The sequence below is a fragment of the Mastigoproctus giganteus genome, chromosome 1 (assembly GCF_048544385.1).
Source record: "Mastigoproctus giganteus isolate SK-2022 chromosome 1, ASM4854438v1, whole genome shotgun sequence".
Lineage (NCBI taxonomy): Eukaryota > Metazoa > Arthropoda > Arachnida > Uropygi > Thelyphonidae > Mastigoproctus > Mastigoproctus giganteus.
In genome coordinates, this window is record NC_143575.1 from 213,179,541 (window position 1) to 213,203,917 (window position 24,377).

At 37.0% G+C, this 24,377-nt stretch overlaps 1 protein-coding gene across 1 annotated transcript in view; it reads right to left on the minus strand.

Annotated features, from left to right (window-relative positions):
- Ube2g1 (ubiquitin-conjugating enzyme E2G 1) overlaps positions 1–24,026 on the minus strand; it is a 137,477-nt gene extending 113,451 nt beyond the window's left edge. The window contains exon 1 of the mRNA XM_090384251.1: positions 23,938–24,026. Within this exon, the coding sequence (XP_090240377.1) occupies positions 23,938–23,983 (46 nt within the window). The 5' untranslated portion in view covers positions 23,984–24,026. The remainder of the gene's footprint in view (positions 1–23,937) is intronic.
- Between the last annotated feature and the right edge of the window lie 351 nt (positions 24,027–24,377).

Genomic DNA, 24,377 nt, shown 5'->3' on the forward strand with positions numbered 1-24,377 from the left:
AGCAGCTATGAGAATTATTACCGTTAGATGGTGGGGTGAAGAGCTGACCCAGGAGTGAATATCCTGGGTGTGTTTATGGGGGGAGGGGATGGATTTTAAGAGGAAAGAAATTATGAGGAAAGGTAACTGAAGGCTATTTTGCCCAGAACCAATGTTAACAATAGATCTGGGGGAATATATCCAAAGGTATCATGAACCAACAATGGCCCATAGTAAATAGCCACACTGGATATACCTTTCCCTTCCAATTCTTCCTTGAGATCTAGATTCTGAGCACAATGTCTGGGCTCTGAGTAGCTGATGCATCTACTACCTTCCCTTCTCAATACTTCTTAATATATCTCCAAGGCCATCAGTTGTTACCTAACAATCTTTTGAAGAAGAGGAAATATATTCTCCCATATCCTCATATTTATAATGTGTGCACAAGTTGTTTTTATTTTCTGTCGGACCTTTTTCTGCTAGACCTTTCTTCACAAATGTGTCTTTTATGCTGTTGAAATGAATTTGCTTTGCATACAAAAGTATAACAATAAATTAATTTTTCTTGAAATTTTTGAATAAAATATAGTGAAAACGTGTGCACATGCATGTGTACAGCACAAGGCCAGATTTACTGCAGATGTAATGCTACATTTGCCCCAGGGCACCAATGTTGTGAAGAACTGAGAATGATGCAATTAATGTTGTTTCACAGCTCATGTAATCTTACTTTTAACCTTCCGTGGCTAATTGCATCTAAAAAGGTGCCACTTTTTAAAGGTTTTTTTTTTTTAATTTGTAAATGAAATAAAATCCTACCTTGTACCTTTTCTAACCAGTATTCTCTAACTAGTTATATAGTATTTCCTGTTTTCATTTCAACATACTATGAATTACAAGACATTAAACTTTTTGGTTGACATTTAACATTCACTAGGTAAACAAAAATGCCAACCTTTTTTCCAGGCAACACCCATTCCTATATAGGATCTGCAAGATGCCAGTGTTAATCCTGCTGTTTTTCTGACTAAATGCAAACAGCTGACAAATATACAGATGTTCACATTGCATCTGAATTTCAATCTGGGGGATTAGTGACATTAATTCTAAAAAATATGATAAAAACATTTTATTGGTTTCTCTCGTTCATTTTATATTTTAATTCATTAAAAAAAGCTAAAAATGAATTTTTTATAATTAAAACCAAAATGGGTATCACAGAGGCATCACATGATGTTTGTTAAAATTGAGAGTGTGAATGACAAGAGGTTAAAACTATTTTCTTATTTATATTTCCCAAAAATCTCTTTTCAATTTCAGCTTGTTTCTTCTGTGGTCATTTTTCCACAGCTTTTTCCTCCCCATCCTCAAGGATTAGTCTTTATTATGTTTATTATTATTATTTTATATATATTTTTAGTGGAGTGGAGTCTTCTCAATCTCACTGAAGTATAACTCATAAGACCAATAAGAATAAATATAAACTAGTTAGAAAGAAGTAAGACAGAGATTTTTCCTGTTGGCAAAGTTTAACTTAAACTGAAATAAGTAAAACATTTTTGATAACTGTATGTCAAAAAACTGAGTGACACTGCTCTCTTTTCCTTTTGTTCCACCCCACCCCACCCCTAAAATTAGGACTGTAGGTAGCGCGCAGGTACACAACCTGAACTATAGACTGATACTCCAAAAGCTGCAAAACTAGGAAGACTCGTTTCGTATAAATATCCTTTGCTATTTATGAACCTATTTTACTGAGAAGATACTCAAAATCTGTTGTGAATATAAGAGATGCCTTTAAAAGCTCCAAAATGGTTCTCAGTTTAAATTTATTTAAGGTCTGAGCAGTGTTAAATGCAAACAGAAAAAAAACAAAATTATTTGTTTGTCTCTGAGAATAATTGAATTTATTATTCAGTGGTCCTATCCAATAATGAACAAAAAAATTTGAAGCTTGCCCATGCCTACTATTATCTAACAGCATTATCAACCATCTTTTGGGTTTCTTTTAATTTTTTTAATACTTCTAAAAATGCAGAGCTCAAAATCACAAAAGAAAGCATTACATACATCCATTTGTATTTCGTGTACATTTTCAACAAAACTATCTACCATGCTAACAAGTTTTAGCTGGATGAAGTTTGCCAGATACACCTATGTGAAGAACAAGGAAATTATTCTCTCAACTTGAAGTACAAATACATTTGTACATTTTAAGTACGTCATTTGTAGTTGCCCTTAAATGTCATTTGTGCAATGTATTGATTAATTATTAAAAATAGATAAGATAGATGAGCAATACACTTTGTTGCCCCTCCACCTTATCTACTCTTTTGCTTTCATTTGCCTTCCTTCTCTTCTAATTTACCCTGCATCTATTGGGGTACTATGGGGGTACAATGAATTTAGAAATGTTAAATGGTCGATAATGGCCCGACTCCCCAGGATAAAGACAGAAGCCAGATGATAGCAGTTTCTGCTCTCACCTAGAAGAGGAGGTCAATCATTCAACATGAACAAACATACCACAACACTACATTACAGCACATAACTGATTGGTTTGCTAAGTATGGTATCAACACATATTAGACATAGTGAATTTACAAGTATCTGCCAGAATCACCTACACAAAATAAATGCCCTTCCTGTATATGATGTACTCACCATATTCAAATTCTGCAACCCCTATGTCAGGGTGGCACTACATTTCTGATGTCCTAAGATGTCCACAGATGACTTAATACTTCAAATTCATCAAGTTTATTTACTATATCCCTAGAATTTGTGTGTGTGTGTGTGTTCTTAGCAACCATAACAGCCCAATATAACTGCTCATCCCGTGAGAAATGAGGCCAACAGACCTGTATGCAGTAATCAAGGTGTGGCGTGGCCTGACCATTGCCTTATACAATGGGATAATCACCTCCTTATCACTGCTAGTAAAGTTTCTATATATCATTGACAAGACCACCATGAGCTGCTCTGGTAGCCTGTTTGCACTGCTCTGAAAACTTTATGACTACACAATTACTCTCGGGTCTTTTTCATTCTCCACTACCCTGAGTGTAGTACCACACAGTTGGTAAATTACTCTGAAGTTACTGCTACCCATATGCAGAACTTTGTATTGCTAAACTTCAGTTGCCACCTTTCAGCCCATCTGCCCAACTTTTATAGATACCATTGCAGCAGCATAACGTTGTTACTGCCATTAACAACCCTGCCAACTTTTGTATCATCTGCAAACTTTAACATTAATCTTGTTATACCTTCATCAATATCATTGATAAATATAGAAAACAACAATGGTTCGAACCCTGGGGAGACTCCACTAATAATATTAGTTCATGAAGAGCAGTGTCTATTGATTAATTCGAATTGAGGAAAGACAGTTGTAGAATAGATGTGGGAAAGTTTGCCTTTTGCCAGCGAGTGGTTGCTTGCTGGAACAGACTTCCATCTGTTGTTATGGAAGTTGATAGCTTAAATAAATTTAAGACTGAACTAGACAAACATTTGGAGTAACCAGATGGGTGAAAGGTTTTTTTTTTTTGGCTGATGCTCTATAAGCTTGCTTTCTTGCATCATATGCCTCAACTAATGCTAATTACCATTGTCCTCATGCACTCAACCATCCCCTTTATCCATAGCAGCAACTTACCCTTAATGACATACTGCTCCAATTTGTACTGCAGTCTTATGTGCAACAGTATCAAAAGTTTTTCTGAAATCCAAATATATGATCTCAATTTTTTACATCCATTTCCTTTGTGACATTGTAGTATCCAATCAAATTGGTCACGCACTATTTCCCCTTAACAAATCCATGCTGTGTCTGAACTATAACTGCAGTCTTGTGTAGATGATCCAGCACTGCTTCTTTAACTAGTGACTCCATTATTTTCCCCAGAACAGAAGTTAAGCTAACAGGTCTATAATTACTCACATAACCCTTTTAGCTGACCGGGCTAGCCGGGTGAGTAAAGTGCCTGCCTGGCAACCTAAAGGTTGCAGGTTCGAATCCCGCCTTGGGCTTGGATCAAAGTACTGCAAAAACCTTGGGAGGTGCATTATGGCCACAGAAGCTGATGAGCCAACAACTACCAAACAAAAAAAAATAAATGAATAAAAAATAACCCTTTTAACTCCCATTGTGAATTGGAGATATTTGCACATCTCCAGTCCATGAATCCAAGGATGCTCTCATAATTATGGCTAAAGGTTTGCTTACTTCCTTTGTTGCCTCCCTTAGTATAATTGGACAGGTCCCACCCACCCCAAGTGCCTTTCTTATGTTTAACTTCGACAATTTCTCCTCCACTTTGCTCTCAGTTATTACAAAATTATTTAGCTCCCTCTTAGATTTTGATAAACTTCTGGCCTCCACTTCCCTACAGAATTCCTCATGTGTGAATATAGATGCAAAATACTCATTCAGTTTGTCAGTTACATGATCAGAATCAACAGTCAAATCATCAATACAAGTGGACCAATCCAATTCATCCCCTTCCTCCTAGAGTTTACATAGGTAGAGAAGTCTTTGCTGTTTTTCTTTACATGCTTTTACAAAGATTTTCTCGTAATTTGTCTTCTCTTGCCTAACCTCCTTTGTGACTTGATTACAGGCTAGCTTATATCTACCATATGGTCAAGACATCAAAGTTGGGATATCAGAGATGTCTTGTCACATAATTATAAGGAATGAAGAATTTGAATTTGGTGAGTACAATATGTACAGAAAGGACAAACAAGATATGGAAGAAGGGTTATGCTCTTAGTTAGGAAACAAAATATAAGGCAATGCATCCATTTGATATGGGTGGCGAGTGCAATGTTGAGTCATTTTGGTGTGACATAGGCACTGGGAAAGCAAAAATGAAAGTAGGAGTGTGTTATAGGACCTAATAACTCTGAGTACAATGAACAACTGTACAAAGAAATAGTGGGCCACTTCAAATTCATTATATTTATTTACTATACTCCTAGAATTAATTGACAAGGCTTTCACATATACTCCCTTCTAGTATGCTCAGGCAAAATTACAGGCATTCAAAAAAAGCCATGAATTTAGCTAATTCATGGCTTTTTTCTCAACACTGCCTCATACCTATTAAGTAAATCCTCAAGTCACCTATGCTTAATATCATTAGTACCAACATGTACAATATCACAATTTGTGCCCTTAAAGATAATAGTTCTATAATTTGTTTTATTGCTGTTTTGTAATTTTTCAGTTTTTAATAAAAAGTACCAGTACATTAAACCAGCATTAAGAGCTACATGAACTGCATTTTAAGTTTGTAATTATGACCGATGAATACTGTTTCCACCACTTTGCTTTCAAAGAAAGACTCTAAATGAATACAAGAATGCTGTTCCAGTTTTTCATATTTATTTATTCATTCATTCAGTTTTTAACTTCTATACAGCATTTTAACTACAGAGGATAATATGCATCAACAAAGTCATGTTAACTGCCTTCTGTTCTATTATCCTGTTTCGACAAGAATTCCATTACCAAAAGTTTGATTTTTGACTCCAAAATCTACAACAGCTTGATCTGTTTCCAAACTCTACAACAGCTTGATCTGATTTTTAAATGGTGCGAATTTAAGTGTGAATAAAGTTTCTTTGTTACTGCATCATAGTATCTGATTAAATTGGACAGACAAGATTGTCCCTTAACAATTCCATGCTGGAACTGCATATAACTGCACTACTGTCTAGATGGTCCTGCATTACTTCTTTAAACAGTGACTCCATTATTTTCCCAGGAAAAAAAAATTAAGCAAACAGGATGGTAATTACTCATGTTACCCTTTGTGAACTGGGGTAACATGAGTAATTATATGAGTAGTCACACATCTTGCATCCACAGGCACCTACCTCCCCTGAATCCAAAGATGCACTCATTATTACAGCTGAGATTTTGCTTACCTCCTTTACTGCCTCCCTTAATATAATTGGATAGATCCCATCCACACCAGGTGCTTTTTTAGGTTTAGCTTCAATTTCTCTTCCACCTTCCTCTCAATTATCACAAAATTATTTAACTCCCCATTAGAGGAGTTAAATGTGATAAACTTCTGGCATCCCTAAAGAATTACTGCGTGAATGTAGATGCAAAATACCTATTCAGTTTGTCAGCAACCTGAGCAGGGTCAACAACAGTTAACCCATTCACATCAAGTGGCCCATTGTGATTCAACCCTTTCCTTCTGTTAATATAATCATAGCAGTCTTTGCGGCTTTTCTTTGCCAGATACTTCCCATAATCTGCCTTAGCTTGCCTAACCTCCTTTGTGACTTGATTAGACTAATTTATACATGCCATACGCTTCTGTATCACCTGATAATTTATATATATCCCATGCATTTTTCTTCTCTGCCACGAGTCTCATTAGTTCATCTGACATCCATTTAGGTCTTTGCCTTGAATAGCATTTCTTAGTTGGTATAAAAAGCCTAGTAGCTTCTATGATTACTTCTTTGAATGCTTCCCATTTAGAATTTGCTGTTGGTAACATCATCAGGTCCCACTGTATAAGATTTAAAAACTGTCAGACTATTGTAGTCACCTTTACGAAAGAAAATGCCCTTTCCTTTCACCTTTGATGGTAGTTACATCTTTAAGTAAATCCCACATCAATATGTGTGATACCCTCATCTAGTTTTTTTACCTGCAGATTCTTAACGCATGAATAATTGATGCTGATCAGATCAAGAGTATTGCTTTCTCTTGTTGCCTCTCTAACATGCTATAGAAAATCTTCATCCAATAAATCCACAAAAGGCTTGCTAGTGTATGAGTGACCAACCCACAAATTCCACTCAATATCTGGAAAGTTAAAATCCCCCTATTGTAAGACATTCTGGTTCACTGGTCCACTACATTTTTTCTTTAAATTCTCTGCAAAAATTCTGCAAATAAATTATCACACAAATATGAAAAATTCATGATTAAATAAACCTAATTATATGCACTTGAATGTGCATAAGTCATGTTCAGTTATTGGTAGCTCTCCTCATTGCCACATGCTTTCCTCTGATTTGGTAATGCTCTCTGGCTTCATAATGTTGATACATCCTCAGGAATAAAACCACTGACATGTGGTTCTGATGAGTATAATAAGAAACTGTACAGAGAAATAGAGTGGGCCAGTAAATCAGAGAGTCTTATAATGGGGGATTTTAATTTCCCAGATATTGACTGGAATTTGTGGGTTGGTCACTCACACACTAGCAAGGTTTTTGTGGATTTATTGGATGATTGTTTTCTACATCAGCATGTTCGGGAGGCAACTAGCGGGAGTAATACTCTTGATTTGATTATCAGTAGTGATTCTTCATGCATTAAGAATCTGCAGATAAATGAACCACTAGGTGGCAGTGATCACAGTGTTCTGAAGTGGGAGTTACTCAAAGAGGTAACTACCATTAGGGGTAAAGGGAAGGGGTATTGCTTTTGTAAAGGCGACTACGATGGACTGAGACAGTATTTAAATTCTATACAGTGGGATCAACTGATGATGTTACCAACAGCAAATTCAAAATGGGAAGCATTCAAAGAACTTATCTTGGAACTACTAGGCTTTACATACCAACTAAGAAATATTGTTCAAGGTTTAGGCCTAAATGGATGTGAGATGAACTAATGAGACATATGGCAGAAAAGAAAAATGCATGGGATACATATATATTAACACATGACACAGAAGTCTATGATAGATATAAGTTGATCTGTAACCAAGATACAAAAAGAGGTTAGGCAGGCGAAGGCAGATTACAAGAAATCTTTGGCAAGGGATGCAAATAAAAACAGCAAAGAGTTCTTTACTTATGTAAACTCCAGAAGGAAGGGGATGAATCAGATTGGTCCACTTGATATTGATGGGTCAACTGTTGATGATCCTGCTCAGGTAGCTAACAAACTAAATGAATATTTGCATCGACATTCACACATGAGGAGTTATTCAGCGAGGGGAATGCCAGAGATGTATTCAACTCTAGCAGTAAGCTACAGAATCTGAAATAACTGGGAGTAAAGTGGAGGAGAAATTGTTGAAGATAAACACAAGAAAGGCACCTGGGGTGGATGGGATCTATCCAGTTATATTAAAGGAAGCAGCAAAGGAAGTAAGCAAAACCTTAGCCATAATTATGAGAGCTTCTTTGGACTCAGGGGAGGTACCCATAGACTGGAGATGTGCAAATATAAACCCAATTCACAAAGGAGGATCAAAGGCTGGCACAAGTAATTACAGACCTGCGAGTTTAACTTCTGTTCCCGGAAAAGTAATGGAGGCACTGGTTAAAGAAGCACTGCAGGATCATCTAGACAAGACTTCAGTTATAGCTCAGACACAGCACGGTTTTGTTCAAGGGAAGTCTTGTCTGACCAATTTGATTGGATACTGTGATGCAGTCACAAAAGTACTGGATGCAGGAAGTAAGTTTGATATTATATATTTGGATCTTAGAAAGGCTTTTGATACTGTTGCACATGGAAGACTGCTGCACAAATTAGAGCAGTGTGGCATTGGAGGCAAATTACTGCTATGGATTAAGGGGTGGTTGAGGGGGAGAAGACAGAGTGGTAATCAATGGACACTGCTCATCATGGACTAATGTTATTAGTAGAGTCCCTCAGGGTCCATTATTGTTTTCTGTATTTATAAATAATATTTATGATGGTATATCAAGCTTAATGTCCAAGTTTGCAGCCGATAAAAAGGTTGGCAGGGTTGTTAAGGACACTACTGACGCTATGCTGCTGCAACAGGATCTGGAAAGGTTGAGCAGATGGGCTGAAAGGTAGCAAATGAAGTTTAACATTGACAAATGTAAAGTACTACACATGGGAAACAGCAACCCCAGAGCAACATATCAACTCTGTGGTACTACACTGACAGTGGTAGAGAATGAGAAGGACCTGGCGGTAATTGTGCAGGCAGATATGAAGTTTTCTGAGCAGTGTAGACTGGCTGCAAGAGTAGCTCATGATGTCTTATCAATGATATACAGGAATTTTTCTAGCAGGGATAAGGAGGTGATTATTCCATTGTATAAGGCAATGGTCAGGCCACACCTTGAGTACTGTATACAGGTCTGGAGGCCTCATTTCAAGAAGGATGTAGAGTTGCTGGAATGAGTACAGAGAAGGGCAACAAGATTAAGGAATGGAACAAAGGGTTGCTCTTACGAAGAAAGGTTTAAGTTTTGCAAATTACAGTGTCTGGAGACTAGGCACCAGATGTGATCTAATAGAGGTGTATAAAGCCTTGAATGGTTTGAGCATGCTCAATGCTGATGGGAATGTTCCTCTTGCTCAGAATAATCACCTGAGAGGGCATAAATTCAAATTGAGGAAAGACAGATGTAGGATAGATGTGCGGAAATTTGCCTTTAGCCAGCGGGCAGTTGGTTGGTGGAACAGACTTCCATCCCTTGTTGTGGAAGTTGATAGCCTAAATAAATTTAAGGCTCAGCCGGACAGGTATTTTGAACGAACGGAGGGGTGAAGTGGAAGTTTTTTTGTTTTGTTTTTTTTGGCTGATGCTGCATAAGCTTGCTTTCTTGCATCATATGCCTCTACTAATGCTAATGTGCATTTCACATTTCATGTAGCAAGCACTCCTGTTAGTGATCAACTGGCACCATCAAGCATTTTAAGGCATATGGTTTTTAAATTTGTATTCGCTTATCCACAGGTTTAAAGGAAGTTTGAATTTTCAAAAATTTTAAATGTTTTTAATAAAAAAAAAAACATGGATTTTTCACAATCATGTTCAGAAATGATTGAAAATATGTGGCATCAAAAAAAATAAATAAATTTTGAATTGTTCAATTTTCAAATTTTTTTCATTTTCTCACACAGGAATTTTAAAATTTTCCATGACTAGTGACCATGTAACGAACTGATTGTGAAGTTGAAGGTGTTCATAAAAATGGAGTGATATATTATTAACAACATATGGAGGACATATTTCCAATCAGTGGAAGATGGTCATTAATATACAGAAGAAAGAACAACCTTGGAAGACAACCAATTAGTTGAGAAGTTAGAAGACAGAAGTAAGCAGTCAGAGAGAAAACTGGCTATCCAAAAAACAGAAGACAAAACATATGACTGAAAAGAATTTAGAAGAATTAATGCTAAACGTGATCAAAGGTCTCAGAAATATCAAAAGAGAAACTGCTTGAATTTCAAAAAACTTTCAAATTTGTCCCAAGATATTAATGAGTGAATTGACACTGGTTAGTATCTTTGGACATTGACAATTGCTGACCAGATGGAAGTTTTATAGATTATTATAGGAACTATCAGATAGATGTCTTTATTGCTTTCAAAAAAGAGATGAAGTAAATACAATGGGACAATCTTTGGAGGAGGAGGGAGGGAGGGAGGGAGAGAGAGAGAGAGAGAGAGAGAGAGAGAGAGAGAGAGAGAGAGAGAGAGAGAGAGAGAGAGAGAGATTTACCATCCTTTTTAAGACTGGATGTGTGCAATTTTTTCATGCAAAAGGAAAAACACCAGTAGAAAGTGTAAAAAGGTGACACAGAAGTAAGCTGAGGAGCATAGGTTTTGAGGAAAAAAAATGAATAAATATACTTCTTGGCATTAAGATTGTCCAGGATTCTTTCAATGTCCTATACTTTAAAAGACCACTGGAGGTATGAACCAAAATGGTCTTCATGTAGTAGAAAGTGATTTACCAAGATTTATGCAAGAGTCACAAAAAAGTAGGGTGCTAATAAGTCAGAATTATCTAAGGTGCTATTGCATCTTTAGGTTTAGGTAAAGGTGCAATAACACCAAAGGTTCCAGCAGAGGTGGAAGATTAATTTTTAGGAAATACATGTGAAGGAAGGTTGTTCTAGAAAGCTGAAGGGATAAATGAGGAATAAAAAGTTTCTGAGTTTGAAGTTGGACAGTAAATTGATGCCGACTGGCTGTGGCATGTGTTTAGACTGATTTGAAAGATAGAGGGAGAATTACAGAAGCCAGTTCAGAAGAACAGTGCCCATGGAAGGTTTTTTTAGAAAAGACATGCAGCAGAAACATCTATAAGACAGAGTGAAGGAGTCTGTAAGAGATGGGTCATTAATTGAGCTATCCACCTTCCCACATATGATGGACAAAAGTTAACCAATACAAGAGGCATTCAATAAGTTTATCTAACTTGACCACAAATGTGCTTACTGTATAAAAAAAATCTGTAGTATATCACTCTCATAAATGTCTATCTTATTTGCAGAGGATCAGCTTAAATATAGTGAAGAAAGAACAGAAAGGGTTTAAGGGTTTAAAGTAACCTACCAAAAGGAAAACATCAGTGTCATGAAATGGGAGCATTATGTCATAATCAAATTTTTGAAAAAAAAAAAAGGAAATGAACAAAAGTAATTTGTGAATGCATGAAAGCATTTGACCATGCTATCCTTTCTGAATACCAGATAAAATCTCAGTCTAAGCAGTTTAAATGGGACAACAGAAGTGAAAACTGCAGAAATGTTCCAAGAAAAATGAGGGCTGATTATGAAGAAGAGATGCATTAAAACTTTTTTTTTTTTTCTTTTTAAAGAAAACTCCAAATATGAAAGATATCAGAACCTACAGTGCTTGATACTGTGTGGGTCAATGGCTGAGAAGACTGAAGACACTTGTTGACATTACACTTCATTTAGATTATATAATTTTTGGGAAATACATGTTAAGGAAGGCAAAAAACAGAAACAGAAGGGACAAATGAGGTTCTGTGAGTCAGGAGAGATGGACAGTGAATGGCTACTGATTGGTTGCAGGTGTTTAAACAGGTGTTTGGAAGAGTGGATTTACATGTGCCAAATCAGAAGAAAAGAACAGTGCCCATTTAAGTATCTACAGAAAAGGCATACAGTACACTGAACATCTATGAGATAGAGTGGAGAGACTTTGTAAGAGAAATGTGTCAATAATTAACACGACTGCCCTCTTTTGAATGGAATCAAGAAGCTTGAGAAAGGTTTTGGGGGGTACTACATTAAATGTGAAAACAATATTCTATGGTAGGGCAAATCTGAGATTTGTACAGAGTAAGTAGTTGTTTAGAAGAACAGTAATGCCAAGAGCAAAAAAGAAAACCCAGTTTTCTGGATGCAAAGGAAGCAATATTTACCATGTGCTTATCCCAAGAGAGATTAGAGGTCAAGGTAATCCTTAACAGAGAGATGTGACCTTCTCTAGACATCTGAGTGTCAAAGATAAGCACAGAATTTCTTTCGAGAAATAAAACAGGACTGAAGTTAACTAAGTTTTCTTTGCCTAACCAGACAATTATCTAGAGATTTGCATGTAAGGATTGGTGGTGGATATCGAAGAAATTGAGGCTGTTTGTGCAGGGAAAGGTTTCTCCAACCAGAAAGTGGAACACAGTGTGCTATATCTGCAAAATTATGGATAACCCAGACAATGGAAGATCATTAATACACAAGAGGAAAAGAATGGGAGAAAGAACTAAGCCTTGGAGAACACCAGCATTAATGGAGAAGTTAGAGGACAGAGGGCTAGTTATCATCATCAAATGCAGTGAGTAGCCAGAGAGAAAACTGGATGTCCAATTAAAAAAATAAAAAATAAAAATGTCAGCAATCCATAAGATGGGAACTTGTTTAGAAGACTTTTATACCAAACTCAATCAAAAAAAAACTTAGAAATGGCAAAATCAACTGCTTTAGTTTCACTAAACTTTTCCATTTAATTTGTCCAAAGATGAGAAACATAAGGCACTATATCACCTGTGCACTAACACTGAGGGAATCCATACTGGAGATCACTGATCTCCAGTATGGGTTGGCAGGTGATGGATTTCTCTATTAATTTTGAAAGGAATAGGTGTCACCCTTTTTAGCAAGTGGCTGGATATGGGCAAATTTGCAAACAGAAGGAAAAATACTAATGAAATAAGAGCGCAAAAATGTGACACAGAACAGGTGCAAGCTTAGGAGCACAGGTTTTGAAAACAAGAGGGAAAACACCATCCCAACACAGAGCTTTCTTGGCATCAAGGTTGTTCAGAATTCTAACATCCTCCTGTCAGAAGCCCACAGGCAGGCACAGAGTGGAGTGTATTGGGTATGGTAGGAGGTTTACAAAGGTCATTGACACAAGAGTTGGCAGAAATGTGGAATGCTAATAAATTGACTATCTTTAGTTGAGGACGCAACAGAACCATCAAGTTTTAATTGATGGTTGGAGTTTAGACAGATAGAAGCTACAGCCAATACTTGACTACCATTTGGACATAAAACAACTTTTCTACACTTAGCCTATTCACAGTCAAGTTTTAATTTATTAATAACTATTTAACAATTGTGAGCTTTAGTGTAGTCAGAAAATGAAGCTGGAGATTGATACAAGCCAATTGTGATGTGCAACATCTATCCTGAACACACTCAGCATATTTATTAGAAAACCAAAGTTTAATAGACAAAGGAGATTTTAGAGTAGAATTAAGGATTTCATCCTACAAAAACAATTTCACTACATGATCTGAGCAAAACTCTTGGATCAAAAGTGACTTAAAACAATAATCCAACCAAGGAAAAGAGGCAGAAAAAATCATGCAGATCATCCCATTTCACCTTCCTGTAATGCCAAATTACTCAAGGCTGAGATGGCCATGAGAGAGAAACTCCAGTGGAGGAGTGACCACCAAGATGTGATGTGAGGTGTCTAGATGACCAATAACGTTGTGCACCTTGAAGGGTTGATGGTGAAAAAAAGTGTTGGATGTGTGGTTAGGATTGATCTTAATCCTAACCATGTGTTGGGTGTGTGGTTAGGATTGTCTTGTCTGACCAATTAAATTGGTCAGACAAGATTGCCTCTTAACAATTCCATGTTGAAACTGCAGTATAACTGCACTCCTGTCTAGATGGTCCTGCATTACTTCTTTAAACAATGACTCCATTATTTTCCTGATAGGTAAATGAACAAATTAAGTGATTTCATTATTATGTAAGCATATTAAATCTTAGGCAGTCAACCATAGGTGGCCAGTCCAATCTTGAGTCAGTTTGGTGTGATATAAGCACTGAAAATGAGGAGTGCGCTATAGGTCTAATGACTGATGAGTATACACCAAACAAGTATTTACAATTGTCTTATAACAGAGGATGTTAGCTTTCCAGATGTTGAGTGGAATTTGTGGGTTGGTCACTCATAACACTAGTACTTTCGTTGATTTACTGGATAACTTTTCTACAGCAGCATGTTACAGAGGCAAAGACGAGGAAGTATTCTTATTCTGGTTATCCCCAACAATTCTTCATGCATTAAAGAGCTGTAGGTAAAAGACCAACTAGGTGGTAATGATCACAATGTATTGAAGTGGAATTTACTTAAGGAATAACTACTCTCAAGGGTAAAGATAAATGCTTTTGCTTTTTTTTTTTAAGTATGATTATAGTGGTATCAGACAGTTTTTATATCCTATAGTGGGAGCAACTGATGATGTTACCAATAACAAATTCTAAATGGGAAGCATTCAGTGAAATAATCATAGAAGCTACTAGGCTTTTCGTACCAACTAAGAAATACTGTTGAAGTCATAGACCTAAATGGATGTCAGATGAACTGATGCTTGTGGCAGAAAAGAAAATGTGTGGGATGCACATAAATTATCAGGTGATACAGAAGCCTATGGTAGATATAAACTGGTCTATAATCAAGTCACAAAGTAGGTTAGGTAAGCTATGGCAGATTACGAAAAGTCTCTGGCAAAGAATAGCAGCAAAGACTTCTTTGCTTATATTAAAAGTGAAAGGAAGTAATTAAATCACATTGGGCCACTTGATGCTAATGGTTTAACTGTTGATGAACCCACTCAATTTGCTGACAAACTAAATAGATGTTTTGCATCTACATTCACAAATGAGGAATTCTTTAGGGAAGGGGATGCCAGACATTTATCAAACTCTAACAAGGAGCTAAATGATTTTATAATAACTGAGGAAAGTGGAAGAGAAATGTTGAAGTTAAACATAAAAGGCACCTGGAGTGGATGGGATCTATACAATTGTATTAAGAGAGGCAACACAGCAGATAAGCAAACCCTTAGGCATAATTTGGTTATCTGCTTAAGTTTGCTTATCTGCTCTCATAATGGCTAATGGCAAACCCTTAGCCATTATGAGAGCATTCATGGATTCAGGGGAGGTCCCTATGAGCTAGAGATGTGTGAATATATCCCTAATTCACAAATAGGGAACAAAAGGTGACATGAGTAGTTACAGACCTGTCTTCTCAATGTCTGTTACAGGGAAAATAATGGAGTCACTGGTTAAAGACATAATGCAGGACCATCTAGAGAGTAATGCAATTATACTGCTGTCACAACTTGGATTTGTTAAGGGGCAGTCTTGTCTGACCAATCTGATTGGATACGATGGTACAGTAACAAAGGAGCTGGAGGCAAAAAATTATTTTGATATCACATACAGTAAACCCTCACTAATCCGGTTAAAGTTAATCCAGATATCGGATAATCGAGATCGAAATATGAAAAATTCTGTTAACAGTTGAGTACTTTTAAAAAGCAGACGTCACTGACTGCACAGAGAGAGATGGATCACACGTTACATTGTCTTGCATGTTTTTTTTTCAGTATCATTGTTGACTCCGAGTCAGAGGGATGTTATTGCTTATATGGCATTTGCATACTTCTTTATACATATACACCAATGAGCCAAAACATTATGACCAGCAAGTCGTTATGCAAATAGAAGCAACTGCAGGTAAAGTACAGTGCGTGCGCAGGCGGGACATGGTATAAAAAACACCTGATAGTGAGCTCCATTAATGTGTTACTCATGTTCTTCAGATGGGAAAGGCAGCTTGAGCGAGTTTGACAAAGGTCAAATTGTAATGGCCGGACAACTGGATCAGAGCATATCTGAAACAGCAAGGCTGGTGGGGTGCTCAAGGTCAGCCATGGTTAGTACCTACCAAAAGTGGTCCAAGGAGGGGAAACCCACGAACTGCTGATGAAGTGTTGGATGACCACGGCTCGTCGATGCTCAAGGTTCTCCCAGATGGTATGTGGCAACAGAAGGGTGACTGTGGTGCAACTAGCCGGTAATTGGAATGTTGGTGGTGGGGGGGTAGTAATGTGTCAACACACAGTACATCGAACCCTGCTTAAAATGGGGCTGCGTAGCTTCAGGCTGCTCGAAGTGCCCATGCTAACCAGGGTTCACTGATGAAAACACCTACAATTGGCATGTGAACACCAAAACTGGACCTTGAGTGATTGGAAGAAGGTCATCTGGTCCGATGAATCACGTTTCCTGTTGCACCATGTGGACAGCCAGGTACATGTGTGTCATTTACCTGGGTAAGTGATGGCGCCTGTATGCACCATGAGACGAAAACAAGCAGGTGGCACGGTGTCATGCTTTGGGCGATGTTCTTCTGGGATACCCTGGATCCAGTCATCCATGTGCCTGGCACTCTGACATCTACCACCTACCTAAACCGAGTTGAATAGATGTTCTAGGTGCCACCCTTTACAAAAACACACCTAAACATCATTGCTAACCAGGTACACCCTTTCATGGCAACTTTCTTCCTCTCTGGCAGTGACATCTTTCAGCAGCCACACCGCCCGGATTGTTCGTGGAACATGAGGAAGACTTCCAGGTATTGCCCTGGCCTCCAAATTCCCCAGACGTCAATCCCATTGAGCATCTGTGGTTTGTGTTGGAACAGCAACTGTGATCTGCAGAGTGCCAACCACAGACCTTACAGGAGTTAAAGGATCTGTTGATTACGTGTTGGTACCAGATACCACAAGACACTTAGAAATCTTGTAGCGTCCATGCCTCGCTGGGTATGAGCTGTTTTGGCTGCATGTGGACCACCATCATATTAGGTAGGTGGTCATAATGTTTTGGCTCATCGGTGTATATGTACATATGTTAACATATTTTATATAATTATGGGTTCTAAAGAATTGAAAAGTGAAATAAAAAGAAAACATGTTACTTTAACTATCATTAACAAGCTCAAAGTGATAGAAAAACTTGAAAATGGCGTTCCTGGAAAAAAAAAAAAAATTGCTGAAGAAATTGGTGTTGGCCAATAGACTCTGTTTTAAATAAAGTCTATTCTTTAAAATTCAATGTGAGAAGTGATAAAAGCAGTGTATAAAATAGCCAGACATTAAAAAAGACAAAAGACTGGAAGAAGCTGTATTTAAATTGTATTCACAACAATGATCAAATAGCATTGGTGTGTGTGATGCCAGTTCCACCTGATAAATGTATAAAAAGACAATACATTTATCATCTATCATAAATAATGTATTGCCTTTTTATAGCTTTTAAATAAAGGCTCTAAGTGATGTTTTTTTTATTTATTTTCATCAGCACTACTATATTTTACTTATTAAATTTTCCATTTATTTGTGTTCCAAGTTTTTGTTCTTTTAAGGCTATCTTTTGCTTCACTAATCTGGATTATTGCTTAATCCAGATGACCTCTTCCCCCAATTACCATATTTCCCCATGTATAAGACGCACCTTAATTTTGGGGCCCAAAATTTGAAAAAAAAAAAAAAAAAAAACTGTATTACATAAAGTTATTGAACTCAAGTTTTATTCATCATAAAATTCATACAACTCCTCATCACTGTCAAAACTCCCATCCATTAGCTTGTCCTCATCTGTGTCTGATGACGAATCACTGTCTTCATATATTGCCTCATCCTCAGTTCCATCTATGGCATTTGAAATGCCACACTTCTTAAATGACTTGACAACTATCTCAATCTTGATATTATCCCAGGATCATTTCATCCAGGTACAAACTTCTCCTATAGTTGATTTCTTCACTCTTCCTGCTGGTGTCAAATTGTCCCCAGAAGACTTCATCCATTGGTTCCATTCATCTCTCATGGCAGCTTTGAAGGGTTTGTTAATGCTGACATCAAGTGGTTGGAGCTGGGATGTCAAGCCTCCAGGTATGACGGCAAGTTTTGTTATCTTCTTTGTGTTTTTTGTTAAGTGTGCCCTGAACTGATCAAGTACCAATAGGGCAGGTTTGCGTAAGAGCCCATCTGGTCTCCTGCTCCAAACTTTCTCAAACCAGATCTTCATCCCATCCTGATCCATCCAACCCTTGTCATGAATGTGGATAATCACTCCTCGAGGAATGTCTTATTTTGGCATTGTTTTGTGTTTGAAAATCAGCATAGGAGGCAGCTTGGTTCCGTCGGCACAACAAGCTAGAACAACTGTATAATGGCTCTTTCCATGTCCACTTGTCTTCACAGTTACAGTTTTCACCCCCTTCTTATAAACAGTTCTGTTACTTGGGACATCAAATGGAAGGGGGACTTCGTCCATATTTGCAATCTGTCCCAACTGAAATTGATGTGCCTTCCGATACTGAACGACAAAACGATGAAATTCAAGGACCTTCTGCTCATAGCTTTCGGGCATCTTTTGGACAAGTCTGGTGCATGTACACATGCCTAGTCCATTCCGTTTACCTGAAGCACCAATTGTGTCCTCCTTTGAAATCAGTAACTTCTTTTTCATCAGCAATTCTTCTTGCCTCATGCTGAACCATCTTTGTGGACACAGGAATTCCAATTGCCCTTTGCTCTTCAATTCCCTCTCAACATCAGACCATTCTGCTGACTTGCCTCTCATGGCCTTCTTCTGCCGTGGCGTTTTCAGTAGGGTTTCTTCTTCCCATAGCCAGTCTTGGATTGTTTTCTCAGTTGGAGAAATTGTTTTCTACATTCGGCAGCACGATTTACATTCACTTTTGCAAACTGGGTCACTTTTTTCTGAGCCATTTCTGGGCAGAACATGGCAAAACATACAAGCGCAAAAAAGCAGGAAATGCAAGTACAAATATCTACAACCACTGTATAAGACGCACTCCGTTTTTAGATCCCACATTTTTACACACACACACACTTTTTTTTTTTTTTTTCTGTTTATACTCCGGAACAACCAAATGGTCAGAGGAGTTTACAAGATACACAGAATACAAGAAAAAGCACCGTATTCAGCAGTCACAGGCTTGAACCCCGGTCACTCAAGGTACGTGTACTTATGCACCCGTGCGCTTGACCACTAGGCTATGGCGGCCAGCATATTCAGAAGTGCTGTAGGGTAATTGTGCAGTGAGATATGAAGTTCTGAACAGTGTAGACAGGCTGCCAGGACAGCTTATGGGGTTTTATCAATGATTAATATGAACCTTGCTAGCAGGGATAAGGAGGTGATTATACCTTTGTACAAAGCCATTGTTAGGCCACATCTTCAATACTGTATACAGGTTTGGAGGCCTCATTTTAGGAAAGATATATATCTGCTGAAATGGTGCAGAGAAGATTTGTTTGTTATTTTTGTTTGTTATTTGGCTTTTAGGAGCATTAGCAACTAAGGCCATATTGCTCCGGGATATGCGGTGGTCATTCCCTGACCTTTCCGCATTTTCCGTATTTGGTGGTGACGGGCTCGAACCGTGCAGAGAAGAGCAACAAGATTAGTCACAGGTACAAAAGGGTGCTCTTACCAAGAAAGAGCATCAGTTCTGCAAATTGCAGTCTCTGGAGACTAGGCAGGTGTTTAAGGCCATGAATGGATTGAGAACGCTCAGTGCTGATGGCATCCTTCCTCTGGCTGAGACTACGCATGAGGGGACAAATTCAAACTGAGGAAGAATGGTTACAGGACAGATGTGCAGAAGTTTGCCTCCAGCCAGCAGGTGGTTGATTGTTGGAACAAATTTCCATGTTGTTGTGTAAGTGGGTAGTTTGAATAAATCCAATGATGAACTACGCAAATTCTTGGAGAAGATAGGCGAGATAGGTAGTGTTTCGGGTTTTTTTTTTTTTTTATCTGATGCTTTATAAGGTTGCTTTCTTGTATCACGTGTCATTACTAATTCTAAAAGCCTTGGCATATCAATCAGCATTGTTTCTAACTAGAAAACTGAAGCCAGTTGGAGTTGTGGACATCAAAAGAGACTAGAAAAATTACCTCACTGCTAGGAAAGTGACTAGAGAAAGTCAAGTTAGCAAGACAGAAAGTTTGAGTTTCAGTGATTAGTGGATTTAGCAAAAACGGTGGCAGCAACAGATGAATTTGACAGAATGGAGCAGAGAGATTTTAGGAGACGAAAGCGAGGATATTCCAAACTAGAATGTCTGTGACAAGGAATATCAAAGTGGACATATGCACAAGAACCACCTTTAATGCTAACTGAATCACAGCATGAATAATTAGAACAATTGAAATGAGCAGTGGTTCAAGCAACTGATAATTGAGATTATCAGAAATAGTAAGTGGGATTTAGCAGATTGTACACTGAAATGGAGATCATTAGGATCAGAACTGAGATCACATACATTTGTGAAATGAATGAAGAAGTTATTGGAAATTTTAGTTTGTTTTGCAGAGAAGTGTCATCTATTTGTTTAACTATTCATAATGTGTTAAGTATTATTAGCATTAGTTGAGACATATGATGCAAGAAAGCAAGCATTGTCCAAAAAAAAAAAAAAACCTTCCCATTTCATCCATCCGGTCACTCCGAATGTTTGTCTAGTTCAGCCTTAAATTTGTTTAAAAACCTTCCCATTTCATCCATCCAGTCACTCCAAATCTTTGTCTAGTTCAGCCTTAAATTTATTTAAGCTATCAACTTCCACAGCAGATGGAAGTCTACTGCAGCAATCAACTACCTGCTGACTGACTAAAGGCAGCAGGTAGTTGATTGCTTCCGCACATCTATTCTACAACTGTCTTTCCTCAATTTGTATCTGTCCCCTCAGGTTCTTAATCTTAGCAAGTGGAAGTATCCCATCAGCATTGAGCCTGCTCAAACCAGTCAAAGCCTTGTACATCTCAATCTGATCACCTCACAGGTGCCTAGTCTCCAGATGCTGCAATTTACAGAATTTAAGCCTCTCCTGGTAAGAGAACCCCTTTTTCCTCTCACCAATCTTGTTGTCCTTCTCTGTACTCTTTCTAGCAACTCTATATCCTTCCTAAAACGAGGCCTCCAGACTTGTATACAGTACTCAAGGTGCGGCTTAGCCATTGCCTTATACAAAGGTATAATCACCTCCTTGGCTCTACTAGCAAAATTCCTATATATCATTGACAAAACTCCATGACCTGCTCTGGCAGCCAGTCTGCACTGCTCATACAACTTCATATCCGACTGCATAATTACCCTGCACAGTATATAAGGCAAAAGCAGAGGGAGGGCATTTCGTATGAATTACTGAGGTTTGTGGATGTGGCATACATGTAGCACGGATATACTGAGCTCGGTGATGCAATGTGGCCTCAACACAGGGCCAGACTTACATAAAAACTAAACAAGTTACAGCCTTAGCCTTAGATTGCAATGGGCCTTGCTCCATCTTAAAAAAATTTTTTTTTTAAATATTGTCACAGGTGAACCATAAACGTCATACATGTGATATATATAAAATTTATAGATTATAATTTTAAATTATATTATTTTTTTTATTTATTTAACATAAGTTAATAAAGAATATGCACAAATGCAACTTGCCTTTTATAGTACTTATTACATGTCTGTTTAATTGTACAGCCCATTTAATTTATTTTCAATTCAAAAATTAATTTATTATTATTTGGTGGAGGGGAAGGGCCTCTTAGATCCACAACAGATTAAATCCAGCCCTGCATTACTTGAACTCCCTCCAATCAATAATAGCTGGCACAGTAGAGGCAGTGAGATAAACTAGTGTATTGATCTCACTAGTTGATCCAGATACACTAGTGTATTATCTCATTAGTTGGTCTAATAGGTTGATTCTAGTCAATCCAATAGGCCTAGTCTGGTAGACTATCTAGTGGCCATTCTGAAAAAACTATTTTAAAACTGCAGTTTCAAAATAGTGATCTCAACATGCTACTGTTGCCACATATCTGGCCTTTCAAACAAACTGTGACTTTCCAAGCTGATATAAAATAAATTCAAGTGAAAAAGTGTTTACAAAAATTTAGTCATATTCCTTTAAGTTAGACTCATTCCTAACATATTTATTCTAAAGTTCATCCTTATCCAATTTCTTTTGGAGTGCATACTAACTACCAATTGATGCTTGTGTGTACACGAGTGTTTGCATGAGGCACCTTGGGCAAAGTAGAAAGGGACAATATTTAAGGAAATTAATGTTGCAAGTTCATATAATGTGATTAGTTGCAGGGAGGGGGACATTTTTGGATGACTGCCTGAGATACAGAAATACATCATCCAAGCTCTTAATAGTAGTGGAAGCTGAAGTCAAACTGGTGGGAAGTACAGGTTGCTTTTTTCAAGTGCTGAAGAATTTGGTGCAGTACAGTTGGTACTAACATTGCTCTTATTTCATTAACCTATTTATATTACAGTAAAGATTATAATTACAATGGATAGAGATTACAAGTGAGTGAGTATATAACAGATTTATCTTTAATTGTGTGTTTTTTCTTCAGTATTTATACTTTTAACTTGTAATTTTGTTATAATAGGAATCCATCATATAAAGTATTTTTTCGATTTTCTCAACTCTCATTATGGCAGCTTTTCACTATACAAAGCTCTCGGGGATCAATGTCCTCTCTGCTATTGGAAATTCTAGTTATGACCAGAGAAAATGTCAGCTATCTTAAATAATTTTAAATCAATTAAGTTACTTCAATTATACAATTCTATATTTTAAAGTATCAAACCATCTTTTCCATACACAGAGAGCAACTAAGTTTTATTTTTTTATACAACTTAGTAATAATACTTTATACTCTTCTGTAAAATAAATATGTAATTAACAATTTAAGATTCACTTTCACACCCATGACAGGTAACCACTTTCAAATGTTATATATTATATCCCATGTGTTTCAGTTGAAAATAAAAGGTTAAAAGTCCTGTAAAAATGACTGTCAGCCTATGTGATTACTAATCTTTAATACGCGGATTTATGCATCAGCTCCAAAGCTCAAGTGCCAACACACAGCAACGTATTGGCATTCAGCCAAGTAGATGTGCTTGTCTGTACTTTATGAAAGTGTTTATGAGCTTAGTTCCCTTTATAGGAATATTGGTTCAATAATCAGAAAAAGCTCCAATTAATAAAAAAGTATTATATGGAAATTCAAAATAAAAGTGAAGGTGGAGATACCACTGAATATAATAATCTATATCCTCTTACTATACAAAGTGTGTTAGTGGATTAGTTGTCATAAGTCTATCTATCATTCATTCTTATCAGTGTGTTGGTGAATGATTAAATCAGCTGTGTGCATTTGGGAGAACACAGCTGATTCCTCAAGGTGTAACTACAAATATAAAAACTTGAAAATTCTGTATTAGGATGAATACGAATTTCCACACTGTGTTAATGATTCCACAGTTTACTGAAATGTATTCATTATCTTATATTCTTCAGTCTTGTTTATCAAATGCCTTTCATAGACGACTAAAACCTATGAACTGCTCATTTTTATGAAAGCTGAAAGTGACATACAACAAAAAAAAAGGAAATCGATCTAATTTCATGTTTTACCCAGAACACTCTATGATCTAGGCCTATTAAGGAATGTTACATGCGTTTAAAACAATAGCAAAACAAGGGACATAAAAGAGAAAACAAAATGAATGTTTTGTTAACAAAAACTAAGTATCACCTCTTAGATTTCGCATCAAAACAAATTTTAATGAAATGACCACGTATTTTGAAGGTATTCTTAAAGAAAACACAGCTGGGCTACTAACTATACCCTTCTATCGCTACGCCACTTGATTTAACAAAACGTATTATGAAGTCTGCTTAGATTTACCAAGCATACAGTAGAGTCACGAAGTTAAGATGCAGTCCACATCTTAACTTTATGACTGTACTATTTTATGTAAAGATCAAAGGTATTAAAGCTCACCATTTAATTGTTTTCTAAGCAAAAGAGCAGACTGTTGTCCTGCCATTCACGCTGACTTACTATGCTAGAACTGAACAATAACAAGTAACAAAATAAAAATAGCATTTTGATAACAGAACACGCATGCGTTGAAAACATATGATTAAGAGTTTCCGGTTCTCACACAAAGATATTTTTTTATGAATTTAACTTTTATACAATTTAAATCACTGCGTAATAAGTAATTCCTTCTCGTGTTTGCAAATTAATTTACACAACCCAGTTTTATATCTTAATAATTCTAAAATATTAAATTAATTTCACTTACAGTAAGTTTTTTTAAGAACTAGTAATCATTGAGATTATTTATCGCGCTTTATTGATTTTTTTACTTTTTTAAAAATTTCAATTGCTTATTGCATTTTTTTAAATTTTTAACTAAAAATTGAAGATTTAATTTT